Raw genomic sequence first — 26305 nt, 5'->3', positions numbered from 1 at the left:
CTCTCTCTCTCTCTCGCGCTCTCACAGAAACAAAGCTGTCAGTAAATGTGAAGCACATGGACTTACATATTTAAACCTTGATCCCAAGAGCACAGTTTTAACCTTTAAGCACTTTAGATGTGTAATAATACACAGATCTGCTTATGGGGAAAAATGACATGGTTTTAAGATAGGTCAAAAAGCTGCGATGCTGTTGTGAACTGCAGTACACAATCTTGTTATTTTATATGTATGCACATAAGATGCGCATGTTAAATATAAATAACTCCTCTAAGAATCTAATGAAGGTAAATGTCCAACAAAACACAGAGTAAGGTGTAGGAACACATGATTATCTGGGTTCTCTTTCAATGTATCACATCTAAAAGAATTGATTACAAATGTTAATAATCTTAAATAATTATGATGACCAATATTATTAGTTGATTAGTCATTTAAATAAGTAACAGCAAACTACTGATATTTTCTTACCATAAAATCAAACCAACTACAACAAATTCAATAACATTATATATCCAGGAAATTACAAATTAATGCAGTGTGAATTGCAAAAGTCAGGGTTCAGACAGCACAAACGTGTGGCAGTGCTGTGAATTTAGTGAGCCAAGTAGGTCATTGCCTTTTTCCAAAGATCTGCATGAGCAATAGAAATCCAAATATTTTTAACTGATTAGACTTACTATTAACTTACTGTTCAGTTAACCGAAAATGGAATAACGAATTGTAATATAAAATTTTAAAAAGAGTGAATTGTGAATAGCTTATAGCATGCAAAGCAATTTTCAGTGTAAATACCTTCGACATCTTACAATGGACCATGCTTGAACAACATAGTTCAAGGGCGACAATCAGCAATCCTATGAAATACCGCCCTCTTGTGGCCGTATTGATGCCCACTTGCACCTGCGCTGTGTTAACTACATCTGAGTTGCCTCGATTCAAATATGTCTTTTGCCTAAATAAATAAATAAATAGTTTTAAAAAGTAAAAAAATAAATAATCAGAATTTCTTTCAAAACTATTTTAGATAAATAGTTTTACGGTGTTTATTTTTTTGGCGTGGGGTCGATTTGAGATTTCTAGAAAGGATTCCTGCATCATATTAATTTCGCTATAATACAAAATGGCCCAGAATTGCAGTTACGAAAAAATATAGCGCCGTTATAGAAAAAAAAAAAGGTACTGCCAACTCACAAATCACCACAGTCTTTTTTTAAATGAATGAAAGTGGTGGGTGTTTGGCAGACAAACGGCCTGTTAATGCTTTTGCATCAGGAGAGTGCAATGAGAAAAGCTCAACAGGTTTGGCGTAATCGTTGAACGGTTTAATGTAGGAAAAGACACGCAGGACCGCACGAGGGCCAGCAGCCCGTACACGAAAACACACGCGCAGACTGGAATTGCTTCCGCTTTTATTCCCATGGCAACCGAAATGTTTGGCCACCGCTCAGGCAACAAACTTGAGTTGGCTTAGCTTGACATGTAGGGTCGGGAAATACGAACACTGGCTCTCAACAGCAGCGGTAAGAAGAAGCGTTTGTTCCTTAAAATGAGCTGCAATCAAATTAAAAACGTTCGTTTGCTTGTGTCATTTTTTCCCCTCTCGTTTGTCTAGAGTATTATGACAGACATCGGCTAAAATAGAAACACGTAGCTATCTAGCTAGCTATCAAACTAAGGGATCAAACTAGCTAGTGGCCGATAAATCGCCGTTCCCTAACTAACCTAGCTAGGTAGCGACACTGGCACAAAGCGCGCCGACACTGGCACAAAGCACTGCGCGGTGAAGTGGAAGAGAATTCACGTCTTTATATTTCAGTAGATGTCCGACATGCCTACCTCAGCGGACACAGTGAAACCCACCTCGGGAAGTGGACGGAGCAAGCACGTCGTCCTTCCCCCCATCCCAGACGCGGCAGGGCAGGCGGGGAGCGTCGCGTCCAGCACGGAGCCCAGAACAGCGGTGCGGAGCAAACTCCTGCGCCACTCAAGAGGGAAACAGCAGCAGTACGAACTGCGGAAAATGATGTCAGTCTTTGCTAGAATTTGGATTTAAGCCGTTTTTAAGAAGCATCGTGACGTTTTGCGTTGCTGCACAGTGCCTGTGGCATAATTTATAAATTATGCAGTATCCAGCTGCTATTGTTATTCTATTATAGGGTCGCCGGTGCACTGCAAGCATATAAGCAGGCCAAGGACGCAACCCCGGTCGCTCCTTCTCTCCCGAAATTTAAGTTCGCCCCAACGGTACTGAATGCTATTCATCAAGTAACCTGACATCATGTAGCATTACATTCAGTTTAGTTTTCCAAGCTTTCCAACACAAAACCTTTTTTATTTCTGTAACAGATGACCAATGAAGAAAGGAAACGACAAGTAATTACTTCTGGGTTTTTATTTGGCGCATACACCGTTCCAGTGCTCTCCTTTCTTCTAAGGGCCCTTGTCCCACCTTTATGCTTCTGTTCACACCACCCTTTGCAGATGAACTACACGTTCCTGAAGCAGTGCGTGGAGAGGAGCCCCATCATGCCCATCCAGCAGCAGTGGCTGGACGCCACCCTGAGCCGTGTGCCCTCGCCGCTCCGCCATGGCCCCGGCCGACAGGAGCTGCTGGAGGAACTGTGTCGTGAGGTCAGCGAGGAATTCCTCCATGTCATGGTCAAGCACACGGGTGAGCTTCTGCACACCTGCTCACCAGGCTCCATGCTGCTCTGCGTTCCGATGGTCATAGTCCATGCACGCAGGTCATGGGGAAGGGGTTTTGTTAAGACAGATTTTTATTTTATAGCTCTGCTTTTTTGTGTCACTTTTTTACTTTTACTTTTAAGTAAAGTGTAGAGATGAGTAAACGCTACAGAGTTGCTATTAAGTCATTGTTGTAATCTGTTGTGAGTTAATAAGTCTTTTAAGTTTTTTTAGTCAACAGTTTTCTAATAAAGCCTCAAATAAAGGGCACCGACCCAGCCGTGAAAAGTCCACCTTTAGCCAAGTGAGTGCAAAGAAGTCTAAAAATGCATCTTGAAGCTTCCATAATTCCAGTTTGGATTCCAGATCCCATGGCAGCTGAGTTACTGTAATTTCCTGTCTCCTCAGGACTCTTGATTTTTCCAGACCTTGGCACAGCAGCTTTGTCAAGAGTCGAAAGAAGATAGAAGAGAATTTGCACATCTTGCACCCAGTCATGAAAATAATTTTGGATATTTGTCATGTGACATTCTCTCAACTGCTTCTGGTTGATCTGTCAGGCTGTCGGTACTTGTTTTTCTGTCACTAAATAATTGATTATGACTTGCATTTAAAACATATATAAATAGTTACTTGCTAATTAACTATATTACATTTGCAGCTATAACTGTTATAACTTATTGTGAGCCAAAATAGCAGAGGTCTATATTTAGAAAGTTGTATGTTTAAGCATTGCACAAGGTTTTAAGGCTTTTTTCTTTTTACATCATTGTTTGGTGGTTTGTGCTGTCAGAGCTCAGTATGGCAATAAACCACCAGCAGTTTCCTTTAGTGTTTTAGAAAATCCAGTGTTAAGCCTGCAAGTTTGTGGTCTGTTGTTCCCTCATGGTGGCTATTAAAGTATACAGTGCAGCCAGCAATGCTTACACATGTTGCTCATAACTTATAAATCATCAGCCTACCACTGACCAGGAAGCTTGTAGTGACACCGACATAGAAATGACTCTTTATCTGTTAGACCATAATTGTGTGACGAGTGACACTTTTCAATTTTAAGGTTAGGACATCAACAAATGAGAGCAATAACTTTCTGTTTACCACTAAAGTAAAGTCAACCAATCTGCCCATAGCATCTCACAATTACTACATTTAAGTGATATGTGTTACTCTTAATAAAGATCCTACTTATTGTCTCCTTAAATCTTTGAGCATTTTGCTGAACTCTAAACTGAAATCCTGGGGTGAAGGTCAATGGGGCCTGTGGACTGTGAGAACCTGAAGAACAAAGTGGCCGTGGAGTGTGAGCGAAGCGAGAAGAAGCTGATGAACACCTGGTTCCTAAATGTCATCCATCTGATCACCAGCAAAGACACTGTGCAAGGAATCCGGGCAGGAAAGCTGGAGGCCTTTAACACCTGCGCGTCAACACTTCTCTCCAATCAGGTCAGCAAAGCATTCACTTTGTTTCACCTCTTTATCAGCTAAAAACTATTTTGTTGAAAACCATCAGAAATGTTGAGTACTCAGTGCTGTTGAGACCTCGATAAGGTATTTCTGTGCTAGGTGTTCGCTGTGTGTTTGTCCCTTAGTTGAAGGCCCTGCTTGAGAGAAATGTGCAGGCGTTTGTCAGCCTGTTTGAGCCCCTCGATACACACAAGCTCCCCCTCTTCAGGATGCACCTGACCTTCGATGATGAGAAGATGGATTTCTATCCCAGCGTTCAGGAAATTGAAGACGTGGTGTTACAGATTCTCAGTTTGATCACCAATACAATGCAGGTGAGAAGAGGTGTGTTATGTGCCAAATATTATTAACATTTAAGCTTTTTCTAAGTTTTTTTTAATTATGCAACAATTATCCAATACATGTATGAACAACTTAAGGCAACTAGCTAATGTGTATGGAACAATCCAATCTAGGATGACATCTCTTCACTACATATTTTTCTGATCTAATATGCAAAAAAATCAAAAGCAAGCTTTTCAAACTAGAACCGACAATAATTTCTAGAGTCAATAGTTCAGCTAAGACTGGTGGTATTTACTGAATCTTATCATTCCACAGAAAGTCCAAACAGTTCGGTCCTGGCAGGCAGAGGCCAATAAATCACTAGTTGATGCCAAACTTGCAGAGCACATTCTTACATGGGCTCGGAACACACTGACGAACTCTGTCCGTAAAAACCTGGAAGCTCCTCGCAGACACTTTCAGTATTACTGTGAGTTTGCTACATTTGTAATGTCATTACTGTACATGAATGATTTACAGTAAACTATTCCACGTCATACCAAAGTTGTCCCTGAGGTTCTATACTGATTTATTAACACTAGTTCTTTCTATAGTTGACAACTATGATTGGCTAGTTAATGGAACAGCACAGGCTCGGGTAAAGAAGTTTCTAGAGGAGGAGCACAGCTTTGATCAATATGCTGGGGTAAGTTTGATCACACGGTATAGTTTCATTTCCATGACATGCGGTCATGTGTATCTGAATGTGATGTTTCCTCTCAGCAAGTGGAGGAGTTCCGTGCAGTGTCCCGAGAGATCTCCAGTCTCCCCTCACTGATTCATTTTGACATGATCTACTTGGACTGTGAGGAACTCAAACAAGGGCTGGCAAAGAAAGCCAAGACTTTCGCTCAGGATCTTTTACAGCGATTGATCAGCACACACCGTGAACACTGTCTCCAGTAAGATTGGCTGCTCTGGGTCTCTCAGTATATATTGTATTAAACACATTTCTCTTCTCAGATGTCTTCAAATACTTGTGTTCAGTTCTGAGAAATACTGACAAATAGGAAAATGTTTTGTTTTCAAGAATCTGTAAACAGTTTGAGACTATTCAGGATAAGGCTATAAAAATCCCAGAGACAACAGAGGACATGGTGGAGATGATATCTTACATTAATCATGCAAAGAACAAGGGATTAGAAGAGCTCAGTAGCGAGATATCGGTGAGCTCTTCACATTTCATTTCAATCTGCAAATTGTAAAACTCCAAACAATTTATTATATTAAAAATCTCAATTTCACTTTCTTTTAGGAAATGCATAACAGGTTGAATTACCTACTAGATGTACACTTATTTGATGCAGAAGACTTGGAGCTTAATTCTAGAGTTTTGCTGTGTCCACAAAATATCACCCCAATCTTTGATCTCAATGATGAGGTAACACTCACCGGTCAATGTTGTGACAAGCGCTTATTATGGATTTCTAATCTTAAGGTGAGGTTGTGTCGATGTATTATGCCTCACACTAGCTATCTTGGTTCTGTGGTGCAGGTGCTGGAGAAGGCCAAGCAGAAAGGAGAACAGGAGCTTCAGGTCAGGAGGGAGAAACTGATGTTGGAGCTGGAGAAACTCAGCCGAAGGGTGGAGGAGTTTGCAGAGTGCTCAGAGCTGGAAATGATGCAACAGGTACAATACCACCCCAGGAATCTTCCAGTTTATGAACAGACCTCATTCCGCCTCAGGTTCTGGTGACAGTATTTCTTTGGTTCCTCCACTGTAGTATGTGACAGAAATAAGGACAGTGCAGAAGAGGCTTCAGGAAGCCGAGGAGTCTGTAGTCTTCATCAACAAAGAAGAGGCCCTTTACAAGTGGGACCAAACTGCTTATCCAGAGGTCGAGGTCCTCAGGGAGAACACTGAACCTTATCAGAAGCTCTTTGGGCTTGTGCTGAAATGGCAGCGCACTGAGAGGAGGTTTGTGGGGTCATCAGGTGTTGTCAAATCATGTTCCTTAGGGTCCATGTAAAGAAGTTCATAGGTTTTGATGTTCATCGACAGATTGTGCTTTGTCTTTCTTGATACATGTATACTCGGGTTCTGTCTTGAATCAAATTCTTTAATTCTATGATTTGGCCTAGGTGGATGGATGGGTCCTTCTTAGATTTGAATGGCGAGAGCATGGAAGTGGAGGTGGATGAGTTCTACAGAGAAATCTACAAGATGTTGAAGCTCTTTCAGCAGAAAGAGAAGAAGATGGACCAGGAGAAAACAGCAGCAGTAAAGAGAAGGTCTGGAGAGGGAAGTGAAGACAAGCAGGAGAGTCCTACTGCTCTTATCTGCAGCAGCATCATGGAACAAATCAAAGATTTTAAGGTTCAACAAATAATAATTCATTTTGCATCATTTTTGTTTTGCACTCCCTGTGCTTGTCAGTTGCTGCTTTCTGCAGTGATGTATTATTTTGTTCTTATTTATGAACTGTTATGTGTCCTTAATGTTTTACCTGCATACGGATAAAACAACATACAAACTTATTATTTTCTGTTCATAGGAACACGTCCCAATGGTGTCAGTATTGTGCAATCCAGGAATCAGGGCACGGCACTGGGAACAGATGTCTGAGATTGTGAACTACGACCTGACGCCTAACTCGGGGACCACCCTACGCAAAGTCCTCAAACAGAACCTCACTGCTTACATGGAACAGTTTGAAACCATCAGTGCTGCTGCCAGCAAAGTAAGCACTTTATTGATTAAGAAAGGGTTATGTGACTGAACTAACCCCATTTCAGCGAAGTATAATCTGAGATTATGACACGAGTCACTTTCAGACACACAGTTTTCATCTATACTGTATAGGTGTAGAGTTACAGGTGACCTGAAGGGATGTTGTTACAGTGCTGTCTTTTTAAAAATGAAATTTTATTTGGGCCAAGGAACATGTATCTCATCTGCGACTTATCTACCTAATGTGAAACTCTTGTTAAATTTGTCCCTCACACCCACACACAGGAATTCTCTCTGGAGAAAGCTATGCAGAATATGGTGGAGCTCTGGGATACTGTGTCATTCCACCATCATGCATACAGGGAGTCTGGCGTATCGATTCTCACTGCCGTGGATGAGATTCAGACCATGCTGGATGACCAGATAGTGAAAACCCAGACCATGAGGGGCTCCCCCTTTATCAAGCCTTTTGAGACAGCCATTAAGGTAAGTCTGCTCATATCGTCATTGCAATTATAAAACTTTGTCAGTGTATTTGTTTAGATTAAAATGAATATTTGCAGCATTGTATATCGGGAATTAACGAGCATTGAACCCTTGTTCTGCTCAGGCCTGGGAGGAGCGTCTGATCCGTATCCAGGACACCATAGATGAGTGGCTGAAGGTGCAGGCCCAGTGGCTCTACCTGGAGCCCATCTTCAGCTCGCAGGACATCATGCAGCAGATGCCTGAGGAGGGACGCCTGTTCCAGATGGTGGACAGGACCTGGAGAGAAGTCATGAGACACTGTGTGAAGGACTCAAAGGTAAGGGCAGCATGCATGCAGCACCACAAAAACATCTTCAGAATCAGCTTGTTTTCTCTTGACTCTCATAGATTTTGCATGTTAATATTTCTTTGTTTTCTTTTAAACCTTGATTGAACCTGAGCAAGCAATGACTTTTAAAGTCTTTTGTGTATTGCAGGTTTTAGCTGCAACATCACTACCAGGCTTACTTGAAAAGCTTCAGGACTCAAACAACCTTCTGGAGCAAATTATGAAAGGACTGAATGCTTACCTTGAAAAGAAAAGGCTATTCTTTCCACGGTAACTACTAAAATAGATTTATTTTAACCCAATAAATGTTGTTTTTGTCCAAAGGTCATCCTAGTATTTATTCCCGTTTGCCTTTCTTAGCTTCTTCTTCCTGTCGAATGACGAGATGTTGGAGATCCTCTCCGAGACCAAGGACCCTCTGCGCGTGCAGCCTCATTTGAAGAAGTGTTTTGAGGGCATCGCCAAGCTGGACTTCCTGCCCAACATGGACATCCAGGCTATGTACAGCAGCGAGGGGGAGCGTGTGGGCCTGATCCAGCCCATCTCCACTTCAGAGGCACGGGGGGCAGTGGAGAAGTGGCTGGTTCAGGTGGAGGATGTGATGGTGCGGAGCATCCGCCACGTGATTGACTGCTCCAGGCTGGTGAGACTCTGTAATGCTGTACAAATGTGTGGTGTTTGATCCCTCTCTCTCTCTCTCTCTCTCTCTCTCTCTGATTCACTCACACACATACACACACAAACGATAGTTTCTCTCTTGCTTTGTGATCTTTAGACATAACCCGTTCTGTCATATAGTGGTTATTGTTGGCTGAGTGAATATTGTTTCCTTTTTCTGTTTTCAATTTAAAACACAAAAGTGTTGAACACAGAGAAACAGAAATAGCATCCACAATTTAAAGAATATTTAATAAGAAATTTATTCTTTGCTATGATTGGAAGTGACAGTACTTTTCCAGTGTTCTTTCAGGAATTCTCTTCCATCTGTTCTGTTTTATATGCGTACATGGAAATATCTATTGGCTTGTCTACGTGTTTACTTGTACTGGACTGCAGGCATACCCAGAGACCAAGAGGAATCAGTGGGTTCGTGAGTGGCCCGGCCAGGTGGTGCTCTGTACCTCTCAAATGTACTGGACCCTAGAGGTGCATGAAGCCATCAGGAGTGGGCCTGGCGTAAGGAAACCCCCATGGTATTGCAAACATTAATTGGTATATTTTTGTTATTTTCTAGAAGCTATTAAGATTAGTATCTCTCTTCGTTTAGCAGGGTCTAAAGAACTACTATGACCAGCTGCAGAGCCAGTTAAAGGACATTGTGGAGCTGGTCAGGGGAAAACTGCCCAAACAGACTCGCACTACTCTGGGAGCACTGGTCACCATAGACGTGCATGCCCGTGATGTTGTCATGGAAATGATTCAGAAAGGTGGTTTCTTTGATCCACAATATGATAGTGTAGCAGTGGCAGTGTTGATCATAGACTCCTTCTAGTTCTTTGTGCTGTTAAATATATTTATCTTAAAAGGTTTTGAAAATGTCAAATGCTAATAGTCAACCTCTGGAACTACTGGAACTACTGTATTCTTTTTTTTTTTTTGCCCTTAATTGTCACTTGGCATTCATTTGCTTTTTTTGCTTTTTCTTTTCTTACTTGTCTTTCTCAGGGGTTTCTCATGAGACAGACTTCCAGTGGCTAGCCCAGCTGCGGTACTACTGGACTAATGACAATGTCCGCGTCTGCATCATAAACTGTGACGTCAAGTATGCTTATGAGTACTTGGGAAATTCTCCTCGCTTGGTCATCACACCTTTGACAGATCGATGCTACCGAACTTTGGTAAACAAAATCGCAAAGACCTCATTACACTTTTCCTACTCATTTCATATTGCTGGGTTCACTGAGACATTGCTCAGAGGTAGTGAACGTAAAACTGCTAACATCAGGAAAAACATGCGTTCAGCTTTTGTTTTCTGCCTCCATCACAGATCGGAGCATTTTACCTGAACTTAGGTGGGGCTCCTGAGGGCCCTGCTGGAACAGGCAAGACGGAAACCACTAAAGACTTGGCCAAAGCCCTAGCTGTGCAGTGCGTGGTTTTCAACTGCTCTGATGGCCTGGACTACCTAGCAATGGGGAAGGTAATGTGAGCTGCTCTCATATTAAGATGAACAGAATCAAAGTGAGTAATAATAAAGGGGATTTGTTTTCTATAATAGCTGATATCATTTTGTTTACTTAGATTCAGCTCTTGTGTCTGGTATTATTTTATTAGTGTTTATGATAATCATAGCCGACAAGGCTATATTTGCTCACATTTAACAACACTTTTTGGTCTCATTTTGGTGATAGACAATGAAGTTTTCTGAATCTGGGCTTGTGTTTCCTGTCCTCTCCTCAGTTCTTTAAAGGGCTGGCGTCCTCGGGTGCATGGGCCTGTTTCGACGAGTTTAACCGCATCGAGCTGGAGGTGCTGTCTGTGGTCGCCCAGCAGATATTGTGCATCCAGAGAGCCATTGAGATGAAGCTGGAGCTCTTTGATTTTGAGGGCACAGAGCTTCGCCTCAACCCCAACTGTTTTGTAGCCATCACCATGAACCCTGGATATGCTGGAAGGTCTGAGCTTCCAGATAACCTTAAGGTGACAACAGTCTCGTTTCTTCTTGGGCATGAAATGGTTTAAGTGGTTTCTTTTGGTACTATGTGCGATATATCCTGTATGAATGATCACTGCTGAAAGTGTACTTCTCTTGTGTGTTTTCCAGGTTTTGTTCAGAACTGTTGCAATGATGGTTCCAAACTATGCCCTTATCGCAGAGATCTCTCTGTACTCCTTTGGCTTCTTGAATGCTAAGCCACTTTCAGTGAAGATAGTTATGACCTACAGGCTGTGCTCTGAGCAACTGTCCTCCCAGTTTCACTACGACTATGGCATGAGAGCAGTCAAAGCAGTACTGGTGGCAGCAGGAAACCTCAAACTTAAGTTTCCAAATGAAAATGAAGATATTATTGTGAGGGAAAAGGATAGTATGTCTAAAAATATTTCAGTTGAAAAATTGTGCTATGTATGCTGAGACTCAAACAAATTATGTTTTTTTGGTTAGCTTCTACGGTCTATCAAGGATGTGAATGAGCCCAAGTTTCTATCCCATGACATTCCTCTCTTCAATGGAATCACCAGTGACCTCTTCCCTGGTGTCTCTCTCCCTGTGGCTGACTATCAGGTGAGGGCTCAGAGATTCTTCAAAACTCACTTATACTAATGGTGTAAAAACATTCATTATATTGTTGTCTATTATCCCTCCTTTTACTTTAGCTCTTTCTGGCTTGTGCTCATGAATGCTGTAAAAACCACAATGTCCAGCCTGTGAACGTTTTCCTGGATAAGATGATCCAGACCTATGAGATGATGATCGTGCGTCATGGGTAAGTGCATGCTCTTTTACAAAGCATACAGGATTCATCAGAGTTCAATTTCCAGCAACATCATTGCCATCTGTGGTGGAAAACGCACGAGAATACATTGAGTAGTATATTAATGGAACAGTACACATGGCATAGATCTCCTCAGAGTGATACCAGTAAATCAGAGGTGTACTTTAGGTCACACACATGGTCATGAACATTCTCCAACTTATTGTACAATACGGAGATGTACAGCAGCTGGGAATTTGATAATAGTGGAAGATAAGTGGAACAAAAATTAAAAAACCTCCAAAATGTGAAAAAATGTGTAATTCCTTTGAATTACAGAGTGAAACAGGCACATGACAGTGTGTTTTCCTGTCTGTTTGCTCCTTAGCTTCATGCTTGTTGGTGATCCGTTTGCTGGCAAAACCAAAGTGCTCCATGTGTTAGCTGACACCCTCACACTCATGAATCAGAGGGGTTACAACGAAGAAGAAAAAGTCCAGTACCGCACTGTCAACCCTAAATCCATCACTATGGGCCAGCTCTTCGGCCAGTTTGACCCCGTGTCCCACGAGGTTGGTTTCAGCTGGCTCTTTCTCCACCAAATCTTTTCAATTCATCTGGAATGGTTGGTGGTCTACAAGTTCACACTTAAACAATCTGGGCTTTTTTCCCCCTCCCAAAGTGGACAGATGGGATTGTGGCAAATACATTTCGAGAGTTTGCCTCAGTAGATACCCCGGACAGGAAGTGGGTGGTGTTTGATGGACCCATAGACACACTTTGGATCGAGAGCATGAACACTGTTCTGGATGACAACAAAAAGGCAGGGGTTTTGGATCAACTTGAACTTGTTTGCTTTTAGCCTTGAGTACTTTATCATTTATGTTTTAATGTTGATGTCATCTTGTTAACAGTCATAGCTTTGTTGTTGTGGAAACTCTACATCAGGGCCCCCTGGCCATCTTTGTGACAAGATGTGTAATCTGGTAATAAATAAAGGTTTCTCTTTCAGCTGTGTCTTATGAGTGGAGAAATTATCCAGATGTCCAACCAGATGAGTCTGATTTTTGAGGCCATGGATCTGTCTCAGGCCTCAGTAAGACTTCTTCACACATTGTTGTGCATGCCAGCCTATAATACCTCAAATTAAATTTGCATCCAAAAGCTTTCCTCATTACCTATTTTGGTGATGTTGTGGATTTGCTGATCTAAGCAAAAGGCCTTTAGGAGCGTACCACTGTACTTCTTTAAACAGTGTGGACTTTCTCTTCCAGCCTGCCACGGTGAGCCGCTGTGGAATGATCTACATGGAGCCGTCTCAGCTGGGATGGCTTCCTTTGGTGCAGTCCTGGCTAAACACGTTGCCACAACCTCTGCAGACCCAGGAGAATTCCACATTGTTGCTTGAGCTGTTTAATTGGCTGGTTCCCCCATCACTCAAGATGTTAAGAAAAAACTGTAGGGTAGGTATATCAGTCCTTCACCTACTTGTGTTTTAAGTGACATCATTGATTACTCACCACATTATTACATTTTTAAAATTTATTTTCTAATAATGTATGGATCCAAATGATTGTAATTATTATAGTCCAGCCTCAGTTCTGATCACTTATTTCTAATACAGGAGGTTGTTTCCACCAGTAACAGCAGTACAGTTGTTTCTCTTACACGACTCTTTGAAATGTTGCTTACGGACCCTGCAACTGAAGAACCTGGTAACAAGAATATACACACATGGATCATGGTAAACACTGATTTTAAATCTGGGCTACAATGTGTGATTAACACAAAAACCCCAGAAATAAAGCAAGATTATTTTTCTGTTTCTATTATAAAAGATTCATTACCTACTATAATTAGTAAGGTAAACTATTAGTGTCAGCAATATGATTTGATTACTTTGAAAGACCTTTGACTGTACACTGAAAATTACACTAATTACACTGACTATATATGCTATACATTAATTTATTTTACATTTTTTAACAGTTATGTTTTAAACCATTAAACTGTATTGTCTTGTGCATCAAAAGTATCTGTAAATGGATTTTTTGGCTTTTCGGAAATTGCAGTGGATTGCTGTTTGGCTGCTCACTATGGAAACATACAAGTTTTGTGCTTTATACAGGCGGCATTTGCCTTTTCCTTGGTGTGGTCTGTTGGTGGGAGCTGTGATGGAGATAGCCGTGAAAGATTTGATGAGTTTATCAGGGAAATCCTAGCAGGAAAATCAAAAGAGCACCCCATCCCAGCAACTGTTTCAAAATGGGAATGCCCTTTTGATGAAAAGTGTCTTGTTTATGACTACTCCTATGAGGTATTTATTATCTTTTGTTTAGGCATCGTTTTTGAAATCTATATGAGTGAGGAAAGGCATTGTGTGTAGTCATTGTGAACCATTTTTTTCGTCTGTTCAATTGAACTCTGCGCTTTTATAAACTCAGGCTTTGCCTTATATGTCGCACGGAGGCAATGGGTTTTATTTCATCAGATTATACACTCATATGTGGCTGGGATGACCATTGTGTCTTGCTTTACTTGAATACTCGGATATGTCTCTTTTTGCTCCTGTTTGCAGTTCAAAGGAAAAGGCCGTTGGGTTCACTGGAACGAATCAATAAAAAACGTCACATTAGGGGACAAAAACACCAAAGTGCAGGACATCATTGTCCCTACAATTGACACAGTGCGCTACACCTACTTGATGGACCTCTGCATTAACTATGGCGTGTAAGTGGTTGGACTCAGGAAAGGAGAAAAGTTTCATTATTAAAATGGATAAAAAAATATTAAGAAAAATATCTACATTCAAGGCTGCTGTGACTTGAAGGGTGCTGGGATTTAAAAAGCCCTATTTGTGTGTGCTGATTAACAGGCCTCTGCTTTTTGTTGGTCCCACTGGCACTGGAAAGTCTGTTTATGTAAAGGAGAAACTGATGAACCATCTTGACAAGGATCGCTACCTTCCCTTTTTTATCAACTTCTCAGCACGCACTAGTGCGAACCAGAGTCAGGTAATTAGCCTCTTCCTTAAGTGAATCTTATACCACAGTCCTGTCAGGTTGTGTATATATAAGAGGGAATAACACTATAACACTTACATCTTCTTGTCTTCTGTGTAGAATATAATTATGTCCAGGCTGGATAAGAGAAGAAAGGGGGTATTTGGACCGCCCATGGGAAAGAAATGCATAATTTTTGTGGACGACATGAACATGCCGGCAATGGAAGTGTTTGGGGCACAGCCCCCTATTGAGCTGCTTCGGCAGTACTTTGACCACGGGAACTGGTATGTTTTGATTAGGAAGTTTGATTAGGAGCATTTTAATTAGCATACAGCATGTCCAGATGGTAAACTATACCTGTCTGTTGATCCTTTTCTGGATTTGTCTGCGTTTTAATATGTTGAAACTGTGTTTATTTACCAGGTATGACCTAAAGGACACAACGAAAATCACCCTGGTTGATCTGCAGCTGATCTCAGCCATGGGTCCCCCTGGTGGTGGGAGGAATGCAGTGACCCCTCGTTTCCTGCGCCACTTTAACATCTGTAGCATCAACGCATTCAGTGATGACACTATGTCACGCATATTCTCTACTGTGGTAGCCTCCTACTTCCGTAACAATGGCTTCCCACCTGACTGCTTCACCATTGGCAGCCAGATAGTGGCTGGTACTCTAGAGGTTTATAAAAAGGCGATGGAAAACCTGCTTCCCACCCCAACCAAGTCTCACTACACGTTCAACCTGCGGGATTTCTCCCGAGTGGTGCAGGGATGCCTGCTGCTGAGGAAAGAATCTCTGGAGAGCAAGCGTACCCTGATCCGCCTGTTCGTCCACGAGGTGTTCCGCGTTTTCTACGATCGGCTGGTGGATGACCAGGACCGAGCCTGGCTCTACACACTCATGAATGACATTGTAAAGGTGCACTTCAGGGAGAGCTTTGATGTGGTCTTTGAGCACCTGAAGATTGGGGAAAGGTCTGTAAGTACCAACATCTCTGAATACAATGCAAACAGGAACAAGTTTTGGGTACGTGTGATTATGCAGTAGGTAGGCGTGATCATCATGATTAACAAGTAACACAGAAATAGGGAACTGGTAGTGTGTTTACATTTTTGCACTTCCACATCAGCTCTGCGAGGAGGATATGAGGAACTTGTTATTTGGAGACTACATGACCCCTGATGTAGATGCCAGTGAAAGACTATATGCAGAGGTCCCCAACATGGAGCGCTTCAGTCAGGTGGTGGAGTCTTGCCTGGTGGAGTACAACCAGACACACAAGAACTGCATGAACCTGGTCATCTTCTGGTAACTTCTTATTCTTCTACACACTCCGATGTACAGTGACTGTTTAGCTTTGTAAACGTCCAATACAAATCTGGAAAGCTGAAGGAACAAGGTAAGGTGTCCTCAGACAGATGCAAAGAATATTGTTGTTGCTGGCAAATTCATAAACTTTAATATGAAGTTGAAAGCATTATATTACCTGTGGCAGTTACGTCCTGGAGCACCTGTCGAGGATTAGCCGCATTCTGAAGCAGCCGGGAGGAAATGCTCTGCTGGTGGGCGTTGGGGGAAGTGGTCGCCAGTCCATCACCAGGCTGGCCACCTTCATGGCTGACATGATTCTGTTCCAGCCTGAGATCTCCAAGAACTACGGCATGACCGAGTGGAGGGATGACCTCAAGGTGTGCTATTCCCTCGTGCAGGATGGCTATAAAAGTGACCAAAATACCTGCAGCATTCTCCATTAATACTTGAGGTGCATTTGTCCAATACTCAGGGTCTGCTAAAGAAAGCAGGTGTGAAGGGTCAGAAAATGGTGCTCCTGCTCACAGATGCCCAGATAAAAGAGGAGGCCTTTTTGGAGGATGTGGACAGTGTCCTTAACACAGGGGAGGTTCCAAATATATTCGCTGTGGATGAGAAGCAGGAGATCATGGAGGTGCTGTATGTTTTAGCAGAATATTAAGCAGTGACTATTGCAGACCTTCCCTAGAGACTTTTTCCCCTATTTAAATCAGTAGGATATTGACAATTATGCAGTGGAATGCTAGTTAATAATCTCTGTTTCAACCCAGGCCGTGCGGCCCATCGCCCAGGCTGGCAACAAGATTTTGGAATTCAGCCCCTTGGCTCTGTTTGCCTACTTTGTGAATCGCTGTAGAGAGAACTTGCACATAGTGGTGGCATTCAGTCCAATAGGGGATGCTTTCAGAAACCGCCTCAGACAGTTCCCCTCTCTTATCAACTGTTGCACAATCAACTGGTTCCAGGTAAGTCAGCAGTTAGTGGTTTAGTGGATTGAAATTAGTGGAATTTAGTACTGATGTATAAAATTAGCAATATGTCAGCAACATGCCAGCCTCTTTTAGACATGTAAGTCAGTTGTTCCTCTCAGCCTTGGCCTGAAGAGGCACTGGAGCGAGTGGCCAACAAGTTCTTAGAGACAGTGGAGATGAGTGACCACGAGCGGCGGGAAGTTATGCTGATCTGCAAGACTTTCCATACTTCTGCTCTTCAACTGTCCACGAGGCACGCAAGCCTAATCAGCTACCAACCATATCATTACTCTGACTCTTTTATATTAGTCTATAAAAAAAACAATGAAAGCATTTTGTTTTGCCAGATTTCTGTCAGAGCTTGGTCGCCATAACTATGTGACTCCTACTTCTTATTTGGAGCTCATAGCAGCATTCAGACTGCTGCTTAGTCAGAAACAAGACACTGTAATGAAGGCTAAGAAAAGATATACTAATGGACTGGACAAACTGGCTTTTGCTGAATCTCAGGTGATCTTTCTGTTTTATGCATTCTGCCCTTTATTTTTCTATCTTTAGACATGTCACAATGTGGACAGTGCTATTTTTGTCAACTTTGGAACACATTTTCATTATATTGTGATGTAAAAACAATGTTTTTAAAATTTATCTGTAATGTGTGTAAATAATTATGTTCATGTAGGTGGGTGAAATGAAGAAGGAGCTTGTAGACTTGCAGCCAAAACTGGAAAAGGCCAAGATTGACAACAGAAAAATGATGGAGGTAAGAAAGGCTCGTCAGTATAACTGCTACTCGCTTATGTACTCATACAAAAGCTGTTGTGAAAAAACCCCAAAACCTTCACAAACAAAACTGTTGCTGTGTTGCAGGTGATAGAGGTGGAATCCGTGCAGGTGGAAGCTAAGAGTAAAGTTGTGCGCGTGGACGAAGAGGCAGCCACTCAGAAGGCCAACGAAGCTCAGGCTCTGAAGAACGAGTGTGAGAGTGATCTTGCCAAGGCCATCCCTGCACTAGAGGCTGCGCTCTCTGCTCTTGACACACTGAAGGTCTGAATCAGGGAGGGCTCCGAATACTGCCAGTCTACCACACATCTCTTGTAGTGTAGTGTTTGATTTAAAGCACAAAACAGGTGCCTAAAATCATTGAGTTTTACTGGTTCTAGACAGCCATTTTTTTGTTTTGTTTAGATTTTTTATTTTGCTTTTGTTGTCTTTCTTTGTTTGCTTAGCCCTCTGACATTACAATTGTAAAGTCTATGAAAAACCCTCCATCTGGTGTTAAGCTGGTGATGGCAGCAGTGTGTGTAATGAAGGACATCAAACCTGAGAAGATCAATGACCGTGCTGGAACAGGACAGAAGGTTAAGGAAATAAATTCAGTATTCATTACTTTAGACTGCCAAGCTACTCTTTTACTTACTGTGTTAACTATCTACATGTTTACACCATATCTATAGATTCTGGAATATTGGGGTCCAAGCAAGAAACTGCTTGGAGACCTGAATTTCCTCAGAGACCTAAAAGAATATGACAAGGACAACATTCCTGTGAGTGTATTTTATTTTAAAGATCAGTGTAATGGTGACTGAATTAATTTTCTTTTGCTGATGTATCTTACTAATGTCACTTTGTGAAAGGCACCGGTCATGCACAAAATCCGTAGTGAATATATGACCAATCCTGACTTTGACCCGACTAAAGTGGCCAAGGCCTCCTCTGCAGCTGAGGGCTTGTGCAAATGGATCACTGCCATGGAAGTTTATGACAGAGTAGCAAAGGTATGCAAGCCTGCATCTATCAGTCACCTCATCTCTGCCATCTTTTTTTCTCCATCTCTCATCTTCATGCATCTGCATTTACCTGTTTCATGTTGTCGCCGTTACTCTTGGAAACTGTTCTAACTCATTCATTTGCTCATTAACTTTTAACCAGGTAAGCTAACTGAGTCTCTTTCACAATAGCTTCCTTAACATAATATTCAACAGCATGTAAACTCTAACTAGTGCTGCTGTTTCAGGTCGTGGCCCCTAAGAAGGCTAGCCTGGCTGTGGCTCAGCAGTCTCTGGCCACCACTATGGCCCTGCTGAATGAGAAGAGGGCTGAGCTCAAGGAGGTGGAGGACCGCCTGGCCTCTCTGCAGAAGACATTTGAGGAGAAGACTGAGGAGAAGGCTCAGCTAGAGTTCCAGGTGGACCTCTGTGCCCGCAAGCTGGAGAGAGCCGAAAAGCTCATCGGGGGCTTGGGTGGAGAAAAGACCAGGTTAATCGATCTTTAAGCACGACAATATTTTCCTTTCAAAGCCTAGGAGTTATGAAATAGAACTATGTTTAAGATCTTGGTGAAAGAAATAAAAGTTCTCTGAGGCTTTTCTCTGTCTTACAGGTGGTCAAAAGCAGCAGATGACCTTCAAAACACCTATGACAATTTGACAGGTGATGTGCTGATCTCAGCTGGTGTGATTGCTTATCTCGGGGCCTTCACTGCAGGCTTCCGTCAGGACTGTACTAAAGAGTGGACCAAGCTCTGTAAGGTACAGCACTCGCTGTACATGTGCCGAAATAACAAAATGTCACATAAATATGTTTTCATTGCTGTTTCTATATCTGGTTGTCCCATTTCGTTACAACTCCAGTCTTCCATTGCTGCCTATACTCATTTAAAGTACTATAATCATGACTTTATATTATAGTATAATTATAATATAAATTATAGTATTTTTATAATTGTAGTGAAGTCTATTGCTCTTTTTAGTCCAAGAAGATCCCGTCCTCAGATTACTTCTCTCTGAGTAAAACCCTTGGTGACCCAATCAAGATCAGGACCTGGAACATCTCTGGCCTTCCCACCGACAGCTTCTCTATCGACAATGGGGTCATAGTGAGCAACTCCAGAAGATGGTACGTCTCCACAAATACATCTTCAAGCAGAGCAACGTATTTTATATATTATTTTATTTATTTTTATTCAATTATTTCTTTCATATTTTATCCACCTGATTATCCCTCGATCTCCAAGGATATGGCTGAGCTGCTCTGAGGTTAGAACATATTCCCATATATTTGCAGGCCGTTGATGATTGACCCACAGAGTCAGGCCAACAAGTGGGTCAAAAACTCAGAGAGGGAGAATAATCTGAATGTGATCAAGCTTACCGATGCAGACTACATGAGGACCCTGGAGAATTGCATCCAGTTTGGTACTCCCTTACTGCTAGAGAATGTGGGAGAGGACCTGGACCCATCCTTAGAGCCCCTATTGCTCAAACAGATATTCAAACAAGGTACATGGCATCAGTTTATGGCATCTGATGATTTCTGATTCCTCTGATTCAAAAGAAGCCAATCTTTGTAAATTATTACAAGATTAAGGCCTAACCCGTGTCAGGGAAAATATCCCATGGTGTTTTTTATAAACTGTTTTGATATTAATGACTCAGGCCCTATGTAGTAAAATAAAAGTTTAGCAATGAGTTTAACCACTTTGTCAAGATGTGGTAGCGTTCTGTATGGGAATAAATGCCAGTCACTGAAACATGATTTTATGGATGTTTTCTGCGTGCAGGAGGTATGGACTGCATCAGGCTGGGGGAGAGTGTGATCGAGTATTCTAGTGATTTCCGCTTCTACATCACCACTAAACTAAGAAACCCTCATTATCTGCCTGAGCTGGCTACCAAAGTGTCTCTGCTCAACTTCATGATCACTCCAGAGGGCCTGGAAGACCAGCTGCTAGGCATTGTGGTGGCTAAGGAGAGGTGATGACCAGCATGTGTGTCTGCATGCATGCACATACACACTCTGACCTTCCTTTGAATATGAATTTATGAATATGAATTTAATTGGCTATTGAGATACTAGATAGGCATCTAGTGAGATGTTAAATATTCATATGACGCATATGCTTTATAGGCCAGAGTTGGAGGAGGAGCGGAATGCCTTAATACTACAATCTGCTGCCAATAAGAAACAGCTGAAAGAGATTGAGGACAAAATTCTGGAGACTCTGCAGTCCTCAGAGGGGAACATCCTGGAGGACGAGAGCGCTATCCAGATCCTGGACTCCGCTAAAATAATGTCTAATGAGATCTCCAAGAAACAGCAGGTCAGCAGCTTTGAAAGACACTGAAGTATTGTGACAGGGGCGGATTATGTCTTTTTTTTCCTCAGACTTTCAATATGTTTTGTTTTTTTCTGTGAACATTCAGATTGCAGAGAAGACTGAGATCGAGATAGCGGAGTCAAGAGAAGGTTACAGAGCCATTGCCAAGCACTCTTCCATCTTGTTTTTCAGCATCGCAGATCTCACAAACATTGACCCCATGTACCAATACTCACTCAACTGGTTTGTCAACCTCTATATCAACTCCATACAGGACAGGTAAAGATATATATATATATATATATATATATATATATATATATATATATATATATATATATATATATGCTCATTTAGACACCGCTGGAATAAGACTTTTTAAAAAGGAAATCTCTGTTTTTCTGGCCCATATTAATTGAAGTATTTGATTCCATATTTCAGCAACAAGTCTAAGATTCTAGACAGGAGATTGAGGTACCTAATTGACCACTTCACCTACAACCTCTATTGCAACGTGTGCCGGTCTCTCTTTGAGAAGGACAAGCTGCTTTTCTCCTTCCTGCTCTGCTCTAATTTGCTACTGTAAGTCAGCTCCGACTACACCAGTATTGGTATTATTAAAGCGTGCTTGCACAGCAGTGTCTCACACCTGAATGGGACAACTGCACTTCTGCCTCGCGAGCCTGTCATCTGGCTTCCTCCCTGTTTTCCTCAGGGCTAAGAAGGAGGTTGAGTACCCGGAGTTCATGTTCCTGCTCACGGGCGGCGTGGGTCTACAGAACGATGTCCCAAATGCTGACCCCAGCTGGCTGCAAGACAGAAGCTGGGACGAGATCTGTCGAGCCAGTGACCTGCCTGGCCTGCAGGGCCTCAAGTCTGCATCTCTTTGTCTTTGCCAGCTTGACCTGCTTTAAAATATATTCAGTAACATATTCTGCTCTGTTCCCCCTGTCAGATCATTTGTCCCCAGAAGTAGATGGCCTGCTGTTACTGTAGTCAAATTATATATTGTGTGTTTCTTGGACGAATGTAGGGAGAGTTTTACCAAGACACCTGGGGACTTCCTGCCTATTTATGACAGCAAGGAGCCTTATAACACTCCACTGCCAAAACCATGGTGCGACAAACTCAATGAATTTCAAAAAATGATCATCTACCGTTGCCTTAGACCAGACAAAGTGAGATATTATTTGTTCTTTTTTGTAAATATCTGTCATATTTACTTTTATAAATACATATATACTGTATTAGCACCCTTAGTATCATACTTTTCCTGTATTATTTTGAAGATTGAACCAGCCATTGCTAATTATGTGACTGACAAACTTGGCAAAAGGTTTGTTGAACCACCCCCATTTGATCTGAGTAAGAGCTACAATGATTCCAACTCTACTATACCACTGGTCTTTGTGCTGTCTCCTGGAGCAGACCCTATGGCCAGTATGTACCGCATGCTACTCTAAGCACTTTTCACCAGTTTGGTCCTAACTCTGATCCATTCTGACAGATCTCTGACCAAACACTGAAAGTTCTTTTTCATATGCAAAGGTTTGCTGAAGTTTGCAAATGACAAGAACATGGGTGGCACCAAGTTCAAGTCGATCTCACTGGGTCAGGGCCAAGGCCCTATAGCTGTGAAGATGATCTGCTCAGCAATGAAGGAGGGCACATGGGTGTGCCTGCAGAATTGTCACCTGGCTGTATCTTGGATGTCCATGTTAGAGAAGATTTGTGAGGACTTCAGCCCAGACACGTGCCACCCAGATTTCCGCCTGTGGCTCACTAGCTACCCCTCCCCCATGGTATCTGTCTATTCTGTCTTGGCCTAAAACATCTTGTACACCTGCAGAAGCTTTTCAGAATACTGTGTAAGATCACAATTCATTACAATTCACAATATGGTTGGTCAGTTCCCAGTGACCATCCTGCAGAACGGGGTGAAGATGACGAACGAGCCGCCTACAGGCCTTCGGCTGAACCTGCTGCAGTCCTACCTAACTGACCCTGTCTCTGACCCCGAGTTCTTCTCAGCATGCCCAAACAAAGAATTGGTGAGTGAGTGGACACGCTGGTTAACTGTCATGGAACACTCCCCCCAGCGAGTCACCTGGCACGGCCTGCTGCGTGCAGCGGGGTTCACCCTCATTTGTAGCCACACCCTCCGTGATGGCACGCACCTGCACAGGGTTTAACGTTGAGTGTTTGTCTGTCTATTTAAACCTCCGTCAGTGCATGCCTCATTGTTGGTCATTGTTGATGTTGATGTTAGTGTCGGTGTATATTAGCATTAGCCATCGTTGATGTTTATGTATGTTTATGTCTATGTTAATGTTCACATTGTTTAAAAACTGTTTATTTGTGTTCACTGTTGTTCATTTGTGTGAGTGCCCCCATTGTCATTTGTGTTTCATGTCAATAAATGTTCCACAGCGTCAAGGGAGTCTGTGCGTCCTGCTCTGTGCCCTGTGGCACTCGGGCCGTTACATTAACATCATTTGAGTTTAAGAAAGGCGCTATATAAATGAAACTAATAATAATAATAATAACAACACCAACAACAATAATAATTTTCTTGTTACTACACACATTGTTCTGTGTTTATAGGTTTGGGAAAAGCTTCTCTATGGCCTTTGCTTCTTCCATGGCCTTGTCCAGGAGAGAAAGAAGTTTGGACCATTGGGTTGGAACATTCCATATGGATTCAACGAATCAGATCTGCGGATCAGTATCAGACAGTTGCAGGTGAAGGTTCTTCCCTAAATAACATAAACTGCAACATGTATATGCTACATAAATACTCAGTAAGTTTACAGACAGTAATTTAATCCTCAGATAGCTGGAAGCAATAGACCAGTGAAGCCATGATTTACAGTGTTTTGGCACACACATCAACTGCACCGGGTGTGTGATAAGTGTCCTATCATTAGCCAACCTTGCTGATTCCTTGGCCAGTCACTGTACTGTCCCGAACACAGCTTGAACACACCCAGGCCCAGGCTTGGACTAGCACCCACGGGATTTGCACAGATACTCGGATACCCTGTTGTGACAAGCTCCCGATTTACTCCTAACTCAGCCTTTCTTCTCTCGCTGCCGTAGCTCTTTGTGCAGAAGTATGAGGAGGTTCCCTTTGAGGCCATCTCTTATCTGACTGGAGAGTGTAACTACGGGGGCCGGGTCACAGACGACTGGGATCGCCGTCTCCTTCTCACCATCTTGACCGACTTCTATAACCAGGACATCATCGAGAACCCCCGTTACACATTTTCCCCCAGCGGCAAATACTACGCACCTCCAAAGTCCACTTACGAAGACTATGTGGAGTTTATCAGGGTGAGGTCCACTGGCTCAGCATGGAGGGCAGCCGTGTGACATGTGAGCTAGATCCCAAGGGATATGAAAAGTAAGCTAAGAAGGATTTCTGTGCAATTGCCATTGCAGAATCTGCCCTCTTCTCAGCACCCAGAAGTGTTTGGTATGCATGAGAACGTAGACATCTCTAAAGACCTGCAGCAGACCAGGCTGCTCTTCGACTCCCTGATCCTGACTCAGGGAGGAGGCTCAAAGGGAGGAAGCAGCTCTGGAGGGGACAGCATTCTACTGGACATTTCCAACGACATCCTCTCTAAAGTAAATCACTCACTCCACACACGTCAGATACAAATTAATGTGCACGAATATTGAAACTACAAACACTTCTAAATATTAAAAACTGCAAATTTACACTGCTGCATATTTCCTAGAGTTGCCTTTAATGCAGTGTTCACTTCAGTCAAACCTTTTGGTGCATCTAGCTTCCAGAGAACTTTAACATCGAGTCTGCCCTCGCCAAATACCCGGTGTTATACGAAGAGAGCATGAACACTGTCCTTGTACAAGAGATGGAACGATATAATAAGTAAGTCTTCAAAAGTAATTCGATATCAGAAAGCACAGTGAATAGCACATAAAGAAGATCAGGGACATTCATGTTAATTATATATGTAGTGAACGCCAAGGTCTTCCAGGTGGCAAACGTATACTCGGACCACTAGACAGAAGAACCAGCTCTCTGGCGCAGCAGCCAGAACACACAGTTACCGAATAATATATCTCTCTCCTTCCCTATTTCTTTCCTTCCTCAGTTTGTGCAGCACCATCCGTGTGAGCCTTCAGAGCCTGCTGAAGGCTATTAAGGGGCTGGTGGTGATGGATGCCGAGCTGGAGGCCGTAGCTGGCAGCCTGCTGGTGGGCAAAGTGCCAGAGAAGTGGGCCAAGCGCTCTTACCCCAGTCTTAAGCCCCTGGGCAGCTACATCACTGACTTGCTCGCCAGGCTCAAATTTCTGCGGGTTAGAACAATGTGCTGTTTTTTTTAAAAAACAAAACAAAACAGTGATCATCAGTCAATTAAAACTTGCTCAGTTGAAATGAAGAATACAATTATTAACCAATTGTATGCATAACATAAACTTCTGATATGCTATATTCTGATAGGTGAACCATTACGTATTACTTTGTCAGTGTTTTACTGCTGTCTCTAGCAATTGAGAGGCTTTCTTGGCGTTCTTGCAGGACTGGTATGACACCACCAAGCCCCATGTCTTCTGGCTGTCTGGATTCTTTTTTACCCAAGCCTTCTTGACAGGAGCCATGCAGAACTATGCCAGGAAATACTCTATTCCAATTGATCTCCTGGGCTTTCATTATGAGGTATCCTCTACAAATGCAGAAGCTTCATACCTTTGACATATACATAACTAGACTGTTGAAAGCATAGAGTTTAGATGATGCATGCCTGAAAGAATGTGGTAGGGCTTGATTTTTCTTCTATTATATATCCCAGGTATTGCCTATTGACTCATCCACCACCTCCCCTGAGGATGGAGTCTACATTCATGGACTCTTCCTGGATGGAGCACGATGGGATAAAAAAAGGTTTGTTTACATGACAGAACTTTTTTTTTTTTTACATTTCAAATTTAGTTCTTTGAAGCTCCATCTGAAAGTGATTTTTTTTTCCCCCCCCCCATGCAGTGGCGTCTTAGCTGAACAGTTCCCCAAAGTCCTCTTTGATTCAGTCCCCATCATTTGGATAAAGCCAAGTGAGTGAACATATTACAGAAAGAAAAGAGCTCTTGTTTGACACAATTCTGCATTTTCAGTGCCAACCTATGTTTTCAATATTTATCAGCTGTTCAATAATTATCATTCTTTTCAAATTTCTACATCATAGCGGATAAGCGGGTTATGACACAAGCAGAGAACATCTTCGTGTGTCCTCTGTATAAGACCAGTGAACGTAAGGGCACACTGTCCACCACAGGCCACTCCACTAACTTTGTCATCTCCATGATGCTGCCCACCAGCAAGCGGCCCCAGCACTGGGTGAAGAGAGGTGTGGCCATGCTCTGTCAGCTGCACAGTTAATCCCACACCAGTTAACCTTTCACATGCATCTTACTGGACCTCAGATAGGGTTAACTACTGTGCTGTTTATGTTTGCAAAGACAACACCGCTGTAACAGCTCTGTAAGCTTTGTATTAAATTGTTCTCGTAATATA

The 26305-nt window shown here is 42.5% G+C and overlaps 2 protein-coding genes across 5 annotated transcripts in view; one reads left to right on the top strand and one right to left on the bottom strand.

The window, feature by feature from the left end:
- atp6ap1lb (ATPase H+ transporting accessory protein 1 like b) overlaps positions 1 to 1976 on the bottom strand; it is an 8430-nt gene extending 6454 nt beyond the window's left edge. Inside the window, exon 1 of the mRNA XM_026998129.3 lies at positions 1864 to 1976. The gene's annotated coding sequence lies outside the window, so the exon portion shown is untranslated. The remainder of the gene's footprint in view (positions 1 to 1863) is intronic.
- On the top strand, positions 552 to 26305 carry dnah12 (dynein, axonemal, heavy chain 12). Of its 4 annotated transcripts, none has more exons than XM_081707228.1 (73): positions 552 to 1523; positions 1820 to 2028; positions 2160 to 2247; positions 2350 to 2376; positions 2485 to 2674; positions 2914 to 2992; positions 3097 to 3255; positions 3936 to 4131; positions 4278 to 4466; positions 4753 to 4906; positions 5031 to 5122; positions 5200 to 5378; positions 5507 to 5642; positions 5732 to 5857; positions 5972 to 6106; positions 6201 to 6394; positions 6559 to 6793; positions 6972 to 7157; positions 7433 to 7633; positions 7758 to 7952; positions 8113 to 8234; positions 8325 to 8607; positions 9021 to 9140; positions 9232 to 9391; positions 9630 to 9802; positions 9952 to 10104; positions 10365 to 10604; positions 10729 to 10974; positions 11068 to 11187; positions 11280 to 11389; positions 11766 to 11949; positions 12060 to 12200; positions 12390 to 12473; positions 12652 to 12840; positions 13002 to 13121; positions 13506 to 13694; positions 13956 to 14107; positions 14253 to 14391; positions 14500 to 14666; positions 14806 to 15409; positions 15513 to 15691; positions 15879 to 16071; positions 16167 to 16328; positions 16465 to 16659; positions 16785 to 16918; positions 17013 to 17175; positions 17348 to 17428; positions 17536 to 17712; positions 17895 to 18026; positions 18123 to 18212; positions 18303 to 18443; positions 18683 to 18924; positions 19048 to 19195; positions 19417 to 19562; positions 19731 to 19945; positions 20227 to 20419; positions 20574 to 20766; positions 20870 to 21006; positions 21205 to 21345; positions 21479 to 21637; positions 21797 to 21941; positions 22053 to 22203; positions 22312 to 22565; positions 22674 to 22814; positions 23368 to 23505; positions 23863 to 24096; positions 24205 to 24393; positions 24558 to 24661; positions 24888 to 25092; positions 25316 to 25453; positions 25587 to 25678; positions 25778 to 25845; positions 25977 to 26305. In XM_081707228.1, exons 2-73 carry the CDS (start codon positions 1823 to 1825, stop codon positions 26168 to 26170), a joined length of 11937 nt encoding a protein of 3978 aa, XP_081563354.1. In that variant the 5' UTR covers positions 552 to 1523; positions 1820 to 1822; the 3' UTR covers positions 26171 to 26305. The 4 variants fall into 4 exon arrangements, with proteins under 4 accessions (XP_081563354.1, XP_081563353.1, XP_081563356.1 ...); XM_081707227.1 differs by having other exon boundaries at positions 556 to 1523; positions 20870 to 21042; XM_081707230.1 differs by having other exon boundaries at positions 558 to 1523; positions 9235 to 9391; positions 14806 to 15361; positions 20870 to 21042.

This window comes from Electrophorus electricus, chromosome 24 (assembly GCF_041902795.1).
Source record: "Electrophorus electricus isolate QZ-2024a chromosome 24, ASM4190279v1, whole genome shotgun sequence".
Classification (NCBI taxonomy): Eukaryota; Metazoa; Chordata; class Actinopteri; order Gymnotiformes; family Gymnotidae; genus Electrophorus; species Electrophorus electricus.
Note: the sequence above shows the minus strand (reverse complement) of the source record. Positions and strands in the feature narration are given on the sequence as shown.